Source organism: Aplidium turbinatum, chromosome 11 (genome assembly GCF_918807975.1).
Source record: "Aplidium turbinatum chromosome 11, kaAplTurb1.1, whole genome shotgun sequence".
Lineage (NCBI taxonomy): Eukaryota > Metazoa > Chordata > Ascidiacea > Aplousobranchia > Polyclinidae > Aplidium > Aplidium turbinatum.
Genome location: NC_137482.1, coordinates 8,684,089 through 8,700,778, shown reverse-complemented (window position 1 = coordinate 8,700,778; position 16,690 = coordinate 8,684,089). Strand labels below are relative to the sequence as shown.

The 16,690-nt window shown below is 35.9% G+C and overlaps 1 protein-coding gene and 1 long non-coding RNA gene across 2 annotated transcripts; both read right to left on the bottom strand.

The window, feature by feature from the left end:
- Positions 1 to 402: 402 nt before the first annotated feature.
- LOC145779980 (uncharacterized) lies at positions 403 to 6,935 on the bottom strand. Its single transcript, XR_014290582.1, has 3 exons — positions 6,829 to 6,935; positions 6,495 to 6,614; positions 403 to 546 (listed from the first exon to the last, which is right to left on the bottom strand). It is a non-coding gene; the product is annotated as an uncharacterized LOC145779980 (long non-coding RNA).
- Positions 6,936 to 10,194: 3,259 nt separating this feature from the next.
- LOC145780162 (uncharacterized) lies at positions 10,195 to 16,670 on the bottom strand. The gene is made up of 6 exons (XM_082591872.1): positions 16,618 to 16,670; positions 14,775 to 14,980; positions 13,646 to 13,739; positions 11,895 to 12,082; positions 11,055 to 11,263; positions 10,195 to 10,401 (listed from the first exon to the last, which is right to left on the bottom strand). The coding sequence occupies exons 1-6, from the start codon at positions 16,668 to 16,670 to the stop codon at positions 10,195 to 10,197; spliced, it is 957 nt and encodes a 318-aa protein (XP_082447998.1).
- Between the last annotated feature and the right edge of the window lie 20 nt (positions 16,671 to 16,690).

Here is a 16,690-nt window from a genome sequence, read left to right as displayed (position 1 = left end):
TTTAAAGAGGTAAGCTATAATAGTTTTAGTAAAAAGCAATTTTCTTTGTCAGTAGGCTATGCTTTGATGTTTTATTACTGTGATGTTTCGTTCACCTTACCTTGCTAAAAGGTTAAATTTTATTAAGGACCGCTTGTGTTTTAGCATTAAATCGTTTTTAAGTTTAAAACTGCTCATTAAACTATGCTAGTGCATTTTTTTAGAGTTATTTTGGGTATTTGTCTAACAATATTCATCAATTGAAGCAAAGTGCCATAACAAAAATCAATCCAATAGTTTTATTGCTAACTAACGTTTTGCAAAATACGTTGACATACATGCTTAGAGCGATGTAAGGTATGTTTGCCGCTGACTTTTTGTTGTTGTCGTATCCAAGTTTACGCCGGTGGCAAAAAATTTGATTCAGTAAACAGAAAACCAAAGAAGTCAATCGTGTCCATCCTCAGGCATGCCAATACGCGTCCTGCCAAAGATATAGCCACTTGCTCTTGAGCGGTGTCGAACCGACGCGCTGTTGAACGTAGTATCAGAACTCTCACCGCTCGGCTGAGCGTGCAGAAAAAAGAAAAATATATAGGATGTTATTGGTTAATCTTTTTTTTAGACCACGTCACAGCATTGGAAAAATGTTTTCGAAAAGAACAGAAAAATTCCGGAAGCTCTTGCTTCTTTCCGTTTTGTTTTATGCATCGACTGGAATTGGAAAATATGTGTTGGCACAAGTTATTGCTCATGTGTCCCCAGATAGGTGCTTGTGCACCTGGTTTGCCAAAACAAGTAGAGCATTGCATATTACAGGTAAGCATTAGGATTTCAAAGCATTTTAGAAACTGTATGAAATGGTTGTAACAGTTCCACAGATAGGCTACAAATCACGATGTCAGCTTACAGAGCAACGCCTAAGCTAGAAAAATCTATTCGTTTTACATTGATTCAACGTCTTAAAAATGATGTCTTTTTTAATTAGATTTGTTTCTTGTTTATTGTTTTTCAGGTTATACATTTCTATGTTTATTTCTCTGGGTTCGGCAACGAGTTTTATGGTTTGTTCCTCAACTGCAACATGTCACTTCAACCTGCATTTTATGGTAATATGTAAGTGTTAAAATATTTATGACTTCAATACCTCAAAGTTGGTTTGTCAGCCCAGACTCTTTCTTTAACAGTTTGTCATTAATTCAACTGGGGATGTGAGGATAAGGCTACCGTTGTGATCATGATTGTAAGTAATTAAGTACCGGAATTATAAGTGACGTTCGAACTACAACCTAATAAATTATAATTACATAGAAATACTATAGCGGCTCTGGTTCGACTCTCGAGGTGTGCGTTTGAGCAACGCATTGTAAAGACTGCTCTCTATTCAGCAGCACCTAATGGAAGGAATAATTTCCCGGCAACAACATTTTAATTAATAAGGTTGACGTCAGACTCAACAATGCTATTCGCATGACAACTAGAAATTATAAATTTTGTTCTCTTAGTAATCTATACAATTCATTACAATTTTTAATGCGGAAAGATATTAACAAACTGGAAGTTGCCAAAATTATGCATCAACTCATCAACAACAATCCTCTATGCGTTTTTCAAGAACGCTTTACCAAAATTCAGAACATACATACTCATAAGACCAGATGGTTAGATAAAACTGTAGTTTTTCTTGTACAAGTAAATAAAGAATTTGCACAAAACTTGCTGTCTTATCGAGAGACTAAAACTTGGACAGAAATTAACCAAGCAATGAAGAACTTGCACGTGAACTTTTTTAAACAACACAATAAAAACATTTTACTTGACTCCTATCAGTGCCGCTCTTTGGGATGTGCAAACCGTGCGGTCGCACAGGGCCCGCAAATTAGGGGGCCCGCAATTTACTCAGAAAATGCAGTAATTTTTGTCATTTCCAATGGAAAAATTCAACAAAGGAATTAGCAACAAGAAAACATAGAGACTCAGCATCGAAATAGGTTGAAATTCGATTTTGTTGACAGCGGACAGCACCATTTTACAATAATATTCATACCCAAATTTTTGTTGAACATGCTCTCAGAATGCCCCAAATTCACAGTAATTGTTCAAAAATTTCGGGGATGGTGCCTCAAGACCTCCCTCCGCTAGGTGTCGCCTTCGGCGAACACGCCATCAGGCATAGCCCGCTGACCGTCAAACCACTCCCCTCCCCTTTTAAAATTAGCTACGCTATTGAATTGGATCATTGTCATTGGGGCCCGCAAAGCATATTCCGCACAGGGCCCGAAATACCCTAAGACCGGCACTGCTCCTATGAATAGCCCTCTCGTTTCCAAATAGAAAAAAAATGTGCAATTGTGCACGTATTATTTGTTGAGGTGCTTGGTTTCGCCCCTGCATCACAGTGGGGAGTGGGCTGTGTGTCGTGGCCGACAGCATTCCGATGTGCTGTTGTACTCAATGTCATTGGTTGTTGAGTTTCCTGAATAGCTTGAAATGGAATTATCAATTGTTTTAATGAAGTTACTCATGAACTGATTATGTCGATTTAATTGTATAAAAGTTAACCTTTTGCGGCCAATTACATCCCTGGGATGCAAAATAAAATTATGTAATACGGTCCAACGTAATTCCTGGGATGATGTCTATATGTTGCTGCTCAACAAGGTCCAAGCATCTCCGTGGGGTGCTTTTGAAAATTTAAAAATTTTGAAAAGAAAAAAAATTGGACCTGTACGGACTAAAACCGGAAAAAAATCTGGACCTCGACAGGTTAAACTTCATATGCACTGCAGGTTGTGAACCTTTGTTTGTGCTACACGTTTAATGAGTTGATACTATTGCTGTTACTTGATGACAGAAAGCACCTCGACTCGGAAACCGCAAGGTTATTCGGTGCTGCCAGTCCTTTCTCCATTATATATGTGTTGTTTTGTGTAACTACTCGATTATTCTCGTGCTGAAAGGACCATTAAAAAACATTTCACACTCTCACTCTCTCTCCCTCTCTCTCTCGCTTTCTCTCAACAATCGGAAATTTCATTTTTTCAATCTCGGTGATCGGGCCTGTGTTAGTGGTACAAAGCCTCTATAAGTATTCGAAACTGCCGGGAAAAAGCTTTCCCAGTCCGAGGATAATAATTTAATCAATTAATGAAATATAAAAAATATTTTCCGGCAAAAATTAAACAACTACAAAGTCACCTTATATCCTGTTACAGAGTAATATTGTCTACTTGTGATATGCGAAAATCAGAATGCTGAACATCACAATGCCAGGCTTAGCAGTTATACAACAACGCACGGTGCCTACAAAACTACATGGGCTACACACCACAGGATAAGCAGCCTATGCTACTATGCTTGTATGTGAAACAGTAAACCTACAGTAGCTATTGCTGATGATGTAAACAAAACAAGATTATAGATTGTAATCACTGTGAAACGTTTAAGGTGGAGCAGAGTTAATCTGGTCGGGATTCTTCTTGGCTTCGTTGTGGGAGTGGGTGCGGTGTTTTCACCTCTTATCGATGAAAAGAGATACGGAGTGAAAAATGGAATGTGCATAAGCTTAACTAGCGGCTTATCTTTTGCCGCCTTTGCTGGAGTCTTATCAAGTGTTATAATACATGGTTTGTATAGTGATGTAACAATAATTTGCACATTAATTTGTTTAACAAGCGTTTGTTAAACTGATAGCTATAACCTTTCTGTGGTTACGGACTGCTTTTATCTTGCCTTTAGACTTCTCACTCAGAATGATCCTGAATAGAAACTATATAAAAATTACTCTTTAACCTGTGGATTTTAGTGCTCTAACTTTAATGTTTTGCCCAAAATCAATCCTATTCCAAACAGCTTTAAAACTTTCCATGAATCTGAAGAGACCAATGAATCTGAAATTAGGAACTATTGCACTGAAATATAAGTTAGTAACAATGTGTTATTGTACAGTATAACGCTATATTCACAGCACTTAAAGAATGTGTTTTTCTAAGCGTTTTTGCAAATCAAAAGTTTCCCAAAAAAATAAGAAAAAAAAGTTGCGTCATTGGATTGTGGTGCTTTGCTTTTTACAAAAAAAAAATAGAGGGCATTCAGTTAGTGAGACAGCCAGAACATGTTTAGGGGGGGGCAAAACGAACTGTTGGGGGTCAATGATGTAAAAACGTGATAACAGTATTAAAGCGTATTTTTTGGAAGGGAAGATAACATTTCGATTTCCCCAACCACCCCCTCGTGGTTGCGTCCCTGCATTCAGTGACACATTGTGGTGGGTGGAACTGAGAAACAGACGCGATATTGAAGAGATCCAGTAACCCGATGCAGCTATTTGCCACTTCCATTTAGTTGTTGTCTATTGTCTACTGCTGACATAAGAACATCCGTTTGTTGTTTTCTAGGCTCCCTTCTTTTGTCATTTGTTATACTTATATTGCGACGTCATGTTCAGAAAACGCAAAGCAGCATTGCTGCGAAAGATAAAAAAGTCAGCCAGTTTGTACGAAGGTGCTTTATTCTATCTGGAATCAGTATGCTGAGCGACATTCTTTCCTTGACTTTAATTGCTATACTGAAGGGCAATGTTTCTGAACTGGTGAGATATAATTTTTATTTTTCCATTGAGATAACCTACGTTTCTTCACTCGCAGTTAAGGATCAGATCTGTATAATTGGAATAGTAAAAAATGCTTCTACTAAATTCTATTTTTACGGCAAGGCGCAATTATGTGGACAATCTTTTGTTGCGTTGAAAATAATTGAGAAATTATCTTTATTTAAAAAAAAAAGTTTTCTTTAAGTAGGCTAAGAGCAAACTTTTTGAATGAAGCTATGTGCAATTATACTAGCCCAGAGGTGACGAACCTGCGGCCCGTCATAGAATTTTGTGCGGCCAGCAAAACAATTTGACAATCGCTCATGCATCAAAGACAAAAGACATCTCAAAGCTGTTTTATGCCTTCACTGGTACACCTTTCCTTTGCTACAGGTCGTTACAGGTCGAGGCTGACAGATGAAAATCTTAGTGTGCAGTTGAGAGTTGCCGCATCGTCTGTTCGACCTAATATTGAACGCTTAGTCAAGCAAAAAACTTTCCAAAAATCCCACTAATCAAAAAACTTCAATGCTTCAATGTTATTTTTTAATATTTTATGCTCCAATGCTGCATTAGATAGCTTCAGCTATATGATTCGCATGGACTTTTGTTTGTTGTTTGAAAAAGAAATTTCATTAACTGATTTGTTGCTTCGGAACATAATGGTCGAAACATTTCGTCAAATTGAGCAAAAAGGATAGAGCCAAAAAAGAAGAAATTATACTCATATAAAAGCAAACGCTTAAACTGGAATATTAAACTTTGAAAATCAAACTGTCTTCAGTGCAAATAGCAGCCTATACTGTTGCTCTATCCTTTTTGATCAAGTTGATTTGTTTTTATTTTTACTGTTGTATGTTTCGATTCTGCGTAAGATAATTTCAACTGTGTGGGTTTTATTACTTTCATTTGCCGTTTGTTACTCTTCATGAATAATATCTTGAGTCGCTTCTAAAACACTTCATAGTAGGTTACGATTAAAAAGTTGTGTAGCCCGATAACTCATGTGTAATTGACAATGTGGCCCGCGACCGCAAAAAGGTTCGTCACCCCTGTACTAGTACTAGCCTAACTGCTTTCTCACATGGCGGAAACAAAAGTAAGCCTAAGATCAGTCACAAAACTTTAACTTTCAGCTCTTCAACCCTTTGCGCACGCTAAGAACCACCCCTATAAGAACTATATTATATTGCAATAATTAGGAACCTTCTCAAAGCTGTAAAACAACACATTAGGCCTCGATATCGCGTCGTGATTGCTTGTGATTGATAGCGATTCTTGTCGTGATTGCTTGTGATAACGCTTTCCTTGCCATAAAGTATAAACTCTTACAAATCTTCTTTCGTTTTGTCTCTTGGTGGTAATGGAAATCTTTCGTCATTGGCTTTTCAAGTCTTTGTTGACTCTTTTAATTTGCAAATTTGATGTTCTCTCTTACAAATCATAGCATTATTTTCCGTGCTTTATGAAAAATATTCTTTACTCTGCTGGTGTGCTTATGTTTGAATAATCACTTGCAAGGTGCTTTGTTTTAAAAACTTAGGCATAGCTGATATACTTTAATTATGCAATGATTTGTATTGTAAACAGCTAATTTATTTGTAAAACGCATACGATCGAAACTGTTTCGTTTGTTCTTGATGTACAAGCTGCACTTTCATTTGATGATTCCACCTTAATATAGCCTACAACAACAAAAAACAAAATACACATTTTACAATAATTAATATAAATGAACTCCAAATTTATTAGTTACGATTTCTATGAAATTCGTTTCTGATAGGCCTACAGTTTCAAATGATGTTTTTATATATTAGACCTACTCATCATAGCCTAAGTTCATTGTCAATAACGACATGTAGAATTTCGATAGGTTATTTGGACTGGTTTAAAACATTAAATCATGAAACTTTAATTACTAAACGCTTTTTGATTTTTAGACGACGATTCTTATTTTGGACGTTGACCAGTTTTTAAACCTCGTGTGCATTCTGTTTTGCTTTTCCAATTGGAAGAAATCGTTTTATCCTTGGACTGTGCACAACTGCAAAAGTAAAAAATCTGAAACACGTAGCCGAAACGAAATTCATCTTGTTACAGTTTTTAAACAATTTCGATGACAAATGTTCGGGCATTTTATTGTTTACAATTGTGTTATTTTCACAAGTATTGACAGACCGTCAGTTGTATAAAATAGCGATGCTTTGTGGCCTCTATGTATGCATTATACATATTTTATATAAAATTTTAATACTTACTGTTTGATTATGTTGTATAAATCAAACACTTTGGCCTTGGTTTCATTTCAAAATTTATTTTGCATTGCAGCATTTTTTATGTTCAGGGTTTTAAAGCATTATTATCATCATCTAGGAGGAAATTTTGTGTTGAAAGTTAGATCAAAAGCATGGCTTGTTACATCACAGTTGCATAAAAGAAAATATTAATATTCATATTAAAATTCTATTTTATTGAAAGTAATATTTTACGATATACCTTATGATATCATATCAACAAATTCAAATCCTTAACAAAGATAATTTTGCAACGTAAAGCAAATATAAACAGCTGGTAAAATACATGCAATGTCCTCGCATGAAAGGCAAGCCCTTCAGTTTGTGAAAAGATGCTCTGCATTGACTGGAATCTGCGTATTTAGTGATATTTTATCAATGATACTGACTGTATCGTTACAAGGAAAGATACCACAACTGGTGAGCAAACTGGCTTTGAATAAATATAGGCTACAGTAGATAAAAGCAAACTTGTTAAAACTCAGATTTAGTAACTCATAATATCTTACCTCGCTGTTGAAAAGATCAACTGACAAGGAGTAAGGATCAAACTCTGATACACGGCTGACTAAGTCTGGTAACCGATCCTTCATCTTGCTTTGCGCTACAGCATTTATATAAAATCGTGGCCACTTGGTTGTTTTCAGCGATCTTTAGGCCATCTGGCACTAACCTCGTGAAGTTATTCAACTGTTGAGGTCATACATTCGTACTCTACAACCGCGATGAAAAGACGTCGCTGCAAAGCAGGATACTTTATCAAATTAATCTATTTCATTTGTTGCAACACGACACATTCTATGATACAGATTTTGTATATTTACATCACAAAACCACAAATTTACGGAAAACGAAATTCGACAGTGTTGCATGATCAAAACCCTGAAATGTTTGTGTAAAAACACAAGCGCAGAATTGCTACAGTACATATAAGCGAAGAAAAGAAAAGTGAAGTCAAGTGAAGAAAAAACACATTAAAGTGAAGAAAAACGTAGCACTAAATCTTGAACTTTTTGTTACAATAAACGCTCACTGGTTAATCAATCAGTGTTGCCAGACGCCGTGAAATAAATTTCCTCGAGGTGCCTTGAAAATTCACCACACGCAAATTTATCGGGGACCTTAGATAGTTTTTGAGCTTTCAGTTTTACATGCATTCAGACTAGTTTGCATAACGAATTGTGTTTCTTGAAACAATGTTTAACAGTAGGCTATAGCCTACCCAAATCAGACCAAAAAATAATACTACACCAAAGTTTTCATACCAAATGTACTAACAAATTAATAAATGTCTCTAAGTTACCAGGCGAAAAACAAAAACTGCAACTTTGTAATTTACAACATCTAGAAATTTGTAAGTAGCACATTTAAATAAAGATAAATGAAGCAGTCAGCATCACCCTACGTTTGGCCAGACGTTTTGCACGCACTTATCTGTGTTATGATGTTAATGCGTTTAGGTCTATGATTTTTTTTCAATTTTTTTTTCTTTTATTTAAGTAGTGTGCCTGTCTCTCTGAACCTCTATGTGTATTGTGTATGAATATGCAATTAGATTTATTATGAGGTAGTAGCTGACAAGATGACCTTTTTTGGTCTTTCGCTACCATTCTGGTTATGTCATAATGATCTAACCTACTGTTAACAATGTATTGTTTTGAAAGTTTATTTTATCTGTTTGTTATATGGCGCTACCGAAACAAATGAATTGACTTGACTTCCACTAATTGACTTAACGATATTTTGTTATTTGCTTTTGGAACCCCTCCGAAACCTAAATCCATGACTGCAGATTTAACCCCAGAACCTAAATGATTGCAATTAAGACTTCCTTTTGTCACTTCCTTAAAAACGTTGGAAGCACGATGTTGATTGTGAGAGTCTTCATAATGGGAAACAAACTTGATACTTGCAGTTTCGCACACCTGTAGAGACAGGCCGTTGAGAAGATGCTTTGGGATCGATGCCAAAAGGGGATTCAGGTCCCGCAAACAAAGCACCTCTAATAAAACAACACCGTACTTTACTTCGAGAAAGTTAATAGTAGGCTAAGCTTGTAGAAGAAAGAAGCATTTTTTACCAAAAAGATGAAGGATCGAGTTGTTTTTAAAAAATCTTGATCCTCCATGTAGCTGACGTATGTTCTCATTGTTCTTTAATTTGCTGCGCAACTTTAAAATGAATTTTATATTTAATTCGATTATTTTGTACTTAGGTCACAGTTTTTATTGTACACCTTGACCAGCTTTTGAATCTATCCTGTACCATATACTGTTTTGCTGATTGGAGAAAGTTTATTTTTTCTTGGCCTTGCATTTCTTCGCAACAAATTATTGGTCGTGATGACATCAGGTCGAGTAGGAATGATATTTTTACAAGATGACACCTATTGTTTGATATTTTTTTGCCATTTCATGAATAAACGTAAAAGTACAAAAATACACAGAATCATCATGCAGAAAGTTATGCAGAATCATTAGCGCAGGCTACTGTTACGAATTTTGTTCATCGTAGTTAGGCCTATGTAGGCTACCCGATATCTTGCCGAAAATCAGCAATTTCTCAGGACATCTAATCTATCTCCACACATAACGATAATAAAATTGAATGATGCCTAATACCCTGTAGCCTATATCCGCTTTGAAAACCGGATGACGAGCTAGCTCTGAAACACTTCGAAGGCAGTGCGCGGTCTAGCGGCATTTAATGGATGAATAAGCTTGTTCAACGTTCCAATTGGAAAATTTCAACTACAACAAGTTCTAATAGTTTAAAGCCTCCTCCAGTAGGCGAAGCTGGCAAGATTAAGATTGATAGCCTAAGCATCTTCTTAGTCCGAAGATGAATATAGAGTACTCTTTGACTACCGTAATTAAACTTTTTGCAAATTTGCAGCTAGTTGGCTCGCAAAGAGATGAAAAAGCTTCAAATTCTATCCCACACCGTTTAATTACCCTTAACCTACTTTATTTTTTTTCAACAATTTTGAAAAATTGAACACATCTTTGATTGAAACTTATCTTGTCGTTTAGCGGTAGCCAACATAAACAAGGGTGAAAACTGAAAATCATACAGTAATGATAACGATTCATTTCCCAATTACTTTAGCTTTTTTCTGCATCCAACATGTTAGAAAAGATTACACAAGCAGATTAAGTTCTTTGTGTCGTGGAAACAGAAATCTTCTGCTACTTGCATTGGCTGCAAATATCAATTTCACCTTCTTTCCAAGACCGGCAGGTCAGGCGTTGGTGAACAATAAAGAAAAGCCAGATTGTTTTCTAAACACTTTCCTCTATGGAATATTATTATACCATGCTTAAGCAATCATTATGAAAGCGAAGCCAAATCTGCAGTTGTTTTTGCAGATCGAAAGGCATCTCTTCTCCATTTCTCAGCTCTGTAGTTCTTGTTTGCAAAAGCTTCGGCCAGATTCAAGTAAGGCCAAGGCAGCAATAACTCTTTCCAATTCGAAAAGCAGAAGACCACACTCATCAAATTAATTGCATTATCGACGTCCCACATTGCATTGACAACCTGTTAAAATATCGAACCATTGCATTTCTAGTGTTGAAAACCATTTTTGAGCAAGATAAGGACATTTTCCAGAAATATAACCTTCCAGAAACAGAACCTCAGAAATATTATGAACATGATTTTTTATAATTTTTAAAGTTTAATTGAGTTTTAAGTTTTATTATAAGCAATTTTGTCGTTTGAAATGTGAAAATCCAAGTAGCCTAAGCAGTCGTAGCTAGGAAATGTGCCGCCCGGGGCGGACTCAGATTTTGCCGTCCCTTCAAGAAAAAGCATGTGAAAATGAAAAGCGTTTTTTTATCAGATTAAAATCAAAATAAAAAATCGTAGTCTGAAAGTTTCGCCCCCAGACGTGCCGCCCGGGGCGGTCCGCCCCCCCCCCCCCTTCTAGCTACGCCACTGAGCCTAAGCCTGTTACCACGGGCGAATCCAGTAAGTATTTTTAGGGAGAGGAGGAGACAATTTCAACAAAACACAACGGTTGTAGCCTGTAGGTCTATATTAATCCGACCTTGCAAATGTACCTTAAATAAAGTTACTTTTCTGAGTTTTAGAGAATAGCCTCCCAGATCGGCCACTGCCTGTCAATGGCCTAGTAAAATATGCTTAGGCTAAGCTGAGCCTGAATTAGGCCTATTGTAAAATTTGCTTACTAGTTGGGAAATCGTGCCTTTGAGGATGATATCAAGCGCAACTACACTTATGCTTGACGCCGTGGATACAATGGCCGCTATTGTGCAATTTCGAAGCAACTTCCTCACTCGACATGAGCATCGCGATTTGGAACCAACTTTGTTTTTGAAAAAGGTTAAATCTTTTTGATTTTTCCTCAAAATGTAGATGAACAAGAACAGAATGCAACCTTGAAAAAAAATAGAGAACATTCAACAGGTCCAGTGTTTTTTTTAAGGTGTTTTGGGGGACCGAAACGGTCCCCCAAATTTCTCCAGCGGTTTCCCAAAATTTGGACTTGCAACTACAGTAGAAAAGTAATGGTTGTTTTTCGCTATGTCTTAAGCAAATATGGCTATTTTTTGGTATTTAAATGAAACACTTGCGGTCTCTTAAAACTACTTAGCGGTCACCCAAACCAAGCCTTAAAAAAAACCCTGAACAGGTCTATATATTTTATTAAGCCTTGTCAATATAGGTTATGTTATCCGCAGGACTTTAGGTCGAGATAAGCTTGAGTGCTTATACTCGTATTAGTAATGGAAATTGAGTAATCGAGCGTTTGTATCATCGAAATCGTATAAAAAGACAAAGAGTGATTCAAAAAATAGTAAGAATAAGATAATACTTTCATAACACAACTGTCATTCTTGTGTGGCCCATCTACATTAAACCAAACCACCGAATAAAATTAATGGTGTCACTGTACGAAGCTCCTTTGACCTGACTGCCCACCGCCTGCGCTGAATTAAAAAAAATGTGTCTCATACAAAAAGAAGAACACAATTGAATTTTAACACTACTTAAATGTAAGCATTTACCTTGCATTACAATGACCACTGCATATCCTACATAAACTATGATGGCATTGACGCCTGTTTGCAAAGCATATGAGCACGCATTGGTGCCATTTATATACAGAAAAACGCCATTTTCGTTTGAGATAACAACACCCACGGTAGCGGCAATGCCTGTGACGACAATGATTCCCAAAATACCCCAACTGAATCTGAAACAAGACAAACATCACAAAATAAAGTTATTTTTGTGAATGTTATTAATAATATCCTTACACTGTTAGGCTATGTGACGACATGTTAACGAAAAGAGGTTTGTGGCATATAGTTATTAATATGTTACTGTTGATACTTAGGCCTACTATATATTTCCATACAGGGCCGGATTAAGGGTACTGTAGGCCTAAGGCTGTTTACTAGAGAAGGGCCTAATTTTGCAAACCAAGCTAAAAAATTAATAAGAATACATACATAAAAAATTCAACTTATTTTCGGCAAAATAACATAAACAGAACAGAAAAATGGCTCATGATGGCGAGTAATTGGTTTTGGAAACAAACGTAATTTTTTTGTCAAATTTGAAGCAGATGGAAAAAATTTTGGAAAGAAAGAAATGGATGGTACGTACCTATGGTAATACTCTACCTAATGACACTCCAAACCAGGGGTTTTCAACCTTTTCCCCACCGTGACCTCCTCAGAGCAATCAATGTAGTCTCGCGACCCCCCCCCCAATAAAAGTATTCAACAAAAGCATATTTAATGCAAAGTTTAACCAAATTTGATTCATGTCGACATGTAGATGTTTAGTTTTGCTATTCCAACACAAATTTCCGAAACTAAAAACGATTTTTGCGATGTTATTAAGGCTTTTATTACATTTTCTCCGATTGTTATTTCCATTTTCTATCAATCTTAACTAGATAATAGGAGAAAAAATAATTAAAATAATCTATATTTATGCACTTTTACCGGTTGAATTTATTACATTCTTTTATGGATTTATTTAAATCAATTTAAATGAGATGGTTGGTGTTGCATATTTTTAACTATTAAGTTTGTCAATGCGTGCACCTGTTGTTGAAAGAACTTTCAAACAAAAAATAGCCGACACTAATTTTTTTTCCATGCCATTGAAAACCATATACTGAGAAATCTATATTTTGCATAGGATTCTACATAATTTTGCTTTTTTACCATAGCGTTGTTACTAACTTAGTTAACTTTAGTCTGCACAAAGCAACGTACAAGAATTTGGTGAAAAATATCGAATGCTTTCCTATATAGTTAAAGCCATTTGCAACGTCTGAAAGCTAAAACGATATGACAACCTCAAGTGGAGGAATGGTCAATTGCGAAAAAAACACAGTTTTTAATCTTTTCTGGCAAAAAGAATTGAAAGCAATACACTGGAATTTCAAGCGCCTTGCGACTCTCCGATAAACGGCTCGCGACCCCCAGGTTGAAAGCCCCTGCTCTAAACTCAATTTCGGTAAACGTGGCGCCTACGTGGTTTTGCAAATGGGCTCTTTATATGTATTGACTCAACTCAGTCATTCGTTTTTAAACAAAAACTGTAGCCTACTGTAGGCTACTGGCACTGGATCTGTATCACTATAACAGCCTTACAAAAATTTAACCTTAAAAAAAAATTGAGGGCCGAATTTTTCCAGGGCCAAAGGCTATAGCCTTATTAGCCTAATGGTTAATCCGGCCCTGTTTCCATAATATTATATATTTGCAAGAAAACATTTAATTTAAAGAGCATTACTTACTTTATAATGCAAGTAGTAGCCAACTGAGTCAAGCAGATTTCTTTGTACAACGAATGTTGCCGCAGCCATAGAAATATAAACATACTGGTACTCCCTAAAAATACAGGCTCTCAGTGAAGCTATTGTATATTTATAGTCTACAATTAAGGAAGTATTGCTACAGCTTTTTATCGCATAACAAGGTCACAACAATTGATATTAGTAGTGTTTTTAAAGTACTGTATAATTAAAAGAATTCGTTTTTTTTTTCGTAAACGCTGTTGGTTTCAAAAAAGCATTCTACCAAAAGGAATTTCAGATGTTACTTGTCACGAATTATAATGAATATGTCCGTATTATTTGCGTGCGAATATATGTAAAGTCTACTCTAGTTCAAAGTCTCTGAAGGTAACATGTAATTGTTTATAATGCTGGGCTTAGCCTATGGCCTATGCAGCCTATTCTCTCATGATAGAAATAGCCTACTATCTGGAAATAATTTTTCAGTCTGGAAATAATTTTCCTCACAACAAACGTCGGGCAAGCTAAATGTAACTTTATTTTTTAAAAAATAAGTTTTGGGGATAAGCTTTGGTCAATTTACGTCGGCTTAACTATAACCAATTTCACACAAACTGGTCATATTTATGTCACAATTTTGTGCATGCGCAATGCGCATAGCCATACGCACAAAGCAAAATGTCCATTTTACCATTTTTTACGATGAAACTAATTCCAAAAAATTGTTTACGGCTGTCTTGCAACATTTTTAAAGTCTTTTGGTACAGCAGCAAACTATATTTAAACTTAAATGCGAAAAACAAAAATTGACATGCACACAATAGCCTACAATAAGGCAATCTTACGCAAAATTAACTTTCAAGGTAAGGGAAGTTTTAGACGGAAATTTCAATTGTTTTTACTAAGGGTCTTAGAATAAAAAAAAATATACTGTTGTATCCTAAAATCAGAGCCAAAGTTGAAAAAAAGCGTTAAAAAAATCGGTAAAAAAATCACAGAGCGTTAAAAAAATCTGATTAACCCCTCCTCCCCCTATCCATAGAATATAAATGTCTTAACAAAGAACGGATATAAAAATAGACACTAGAAAGGAACTTGAAGAGACTGAATTTACTGACTGGAATCTTACCAATTGCATGGGCTGATTGAAAAATCTTTCCCATTAATACACAATGCCTTGTCTCCATTGAGGGCTCCGGACCTGGCGCGTAGTAAACCCACTGAGCTAGAGCAAATTTAAAAACTGATGTCGTAGCGTAAAAGATTAGAAGCCCGAGCAAAGTATGACGAATAGTTAAAGTTCGGTTGTCCAGTAGAGTTCCATTTCTTTTTATTCTGTTAATATCAAGAATAATTATATAATCAATATAAATATATAATGTTATTAGTGTTAGTGCTACTTTAACAATGTATATTGGCAATACGTTTTACATTTTTCTTACCTTTTTAATACGTAGTATGATAGCGCTGAAAGCAAATAAACTCCAAAAACGAGAAAAATGGACTCGAGTGAAAAAAATATAATCCATCGCGTATGGCTGATCTCGACATCTGATAAATGAATTTTGAATTGATTGGTTGTCAGAAAAGTAACATTTTCCATGGCACAGGATTTTAAAAATGAGACTCGATCACTATAAAGTTTAAGGAAGTGAATAAAATTTTTTCACATTCTTTATATACACGCTATAAGCATGAGGTACTTCGTGACAATCACAACATTACGGGAATGCACATGACGTCAGTGATTAGTAAGAACACGGTATTGGAGGAATGATTTAATTTCATAGAACAAAAAACAAATTAAAACTGCTGACACAGTTTGTTGGTAAATTATGATGTTTATGTTTCAGGAAGAACAAGCACAATAAATTGTATTAAATTTTCTAACTAAAACTTGGCAAGAACTGCGCTTACAAAATAGTGATGATTAAACTTCGGGCTGTAGCAGGTCTACAAAAAAAAGTTGGGGGGCTACTGGAGCTTAAAAAAAAAAATTCCATGTGAAATGAACAATGAAAAAGTTCAAGAACGAAAATGAAAATTGTAGCGTATAAAAGGCTAGAGCAGTGGTTCCCAACCTTTTTGTTGTCACTCCCCCTTTAGACAAATTATTAATTCTGCGGACCCCTATCTAAATTTTGCCTGAAACTCAATTAGCATAGGCTACTATTGACTATTGTAATAATTATGCTACTCAACTACTGTGCTGTGTCATATTGCATTGCCGCTATGACTCCTGCCGCAAATATCAGCAGGGAATGGGATGGAAGATAGATTTTGGGATGGAAAATGGAAAGGAATGAAAGATCTTGATGATGGGATGGAAGACAATCTTCCATCATTCCATCCCAATTCCATCATTAATTTTCTAACGCTTTATAAAGACATACAAAATATTACGTTGCTTGCTGAAATGATTCGAACGGTACGTTCAAACAATAATTCAAACAGTACGTAATCCTTAGGAAAATACTGATGTTAAATTTTTAGCTTAAATTTAGCCTATGGTTTTTAGGATTATTTGTGGCATATTCAACGCGGAGATCACAAAATGTGAAGATGGAAGAGATTTCTGAGATTGAATGGAAGATTTCTAAGATGGAATGGAGTAAAATCTCAAGATGAAAGATGGAAAAAGCGTCTGCCATTCCATCCCATACCCTAAATATCAGGTCAAACAGTTGCTCAAATAAGAAAATGAATGAATTGTTCAAGAAATGTCAGCAGTATTTGAATATTAAAGTGACCCAAAGTGTCATGCCGAAACTTTTTCAACGTAAGCAAATTTAATGAGAGAAATGAAAGTAAAAAGATCGCTTTTAGTTTTTTTTTCTCCAAATTTCATCACGGTAATCACGGAACCCCAAATGCTTTCTCACGGACCCCCAAGGGGTCCGCGCACCCCAGGTTGGAAACCACTAGGCTAGAGGTTTATGGGCTTGCACCCAGAAAGTTTTTTCAAATTTTACATTGTGTTGGTCGCTATTTGTGCATTTTGTGGCCCAAAGCGTTCTCGTTTCATTTAAGACGCACAGCTTGTAT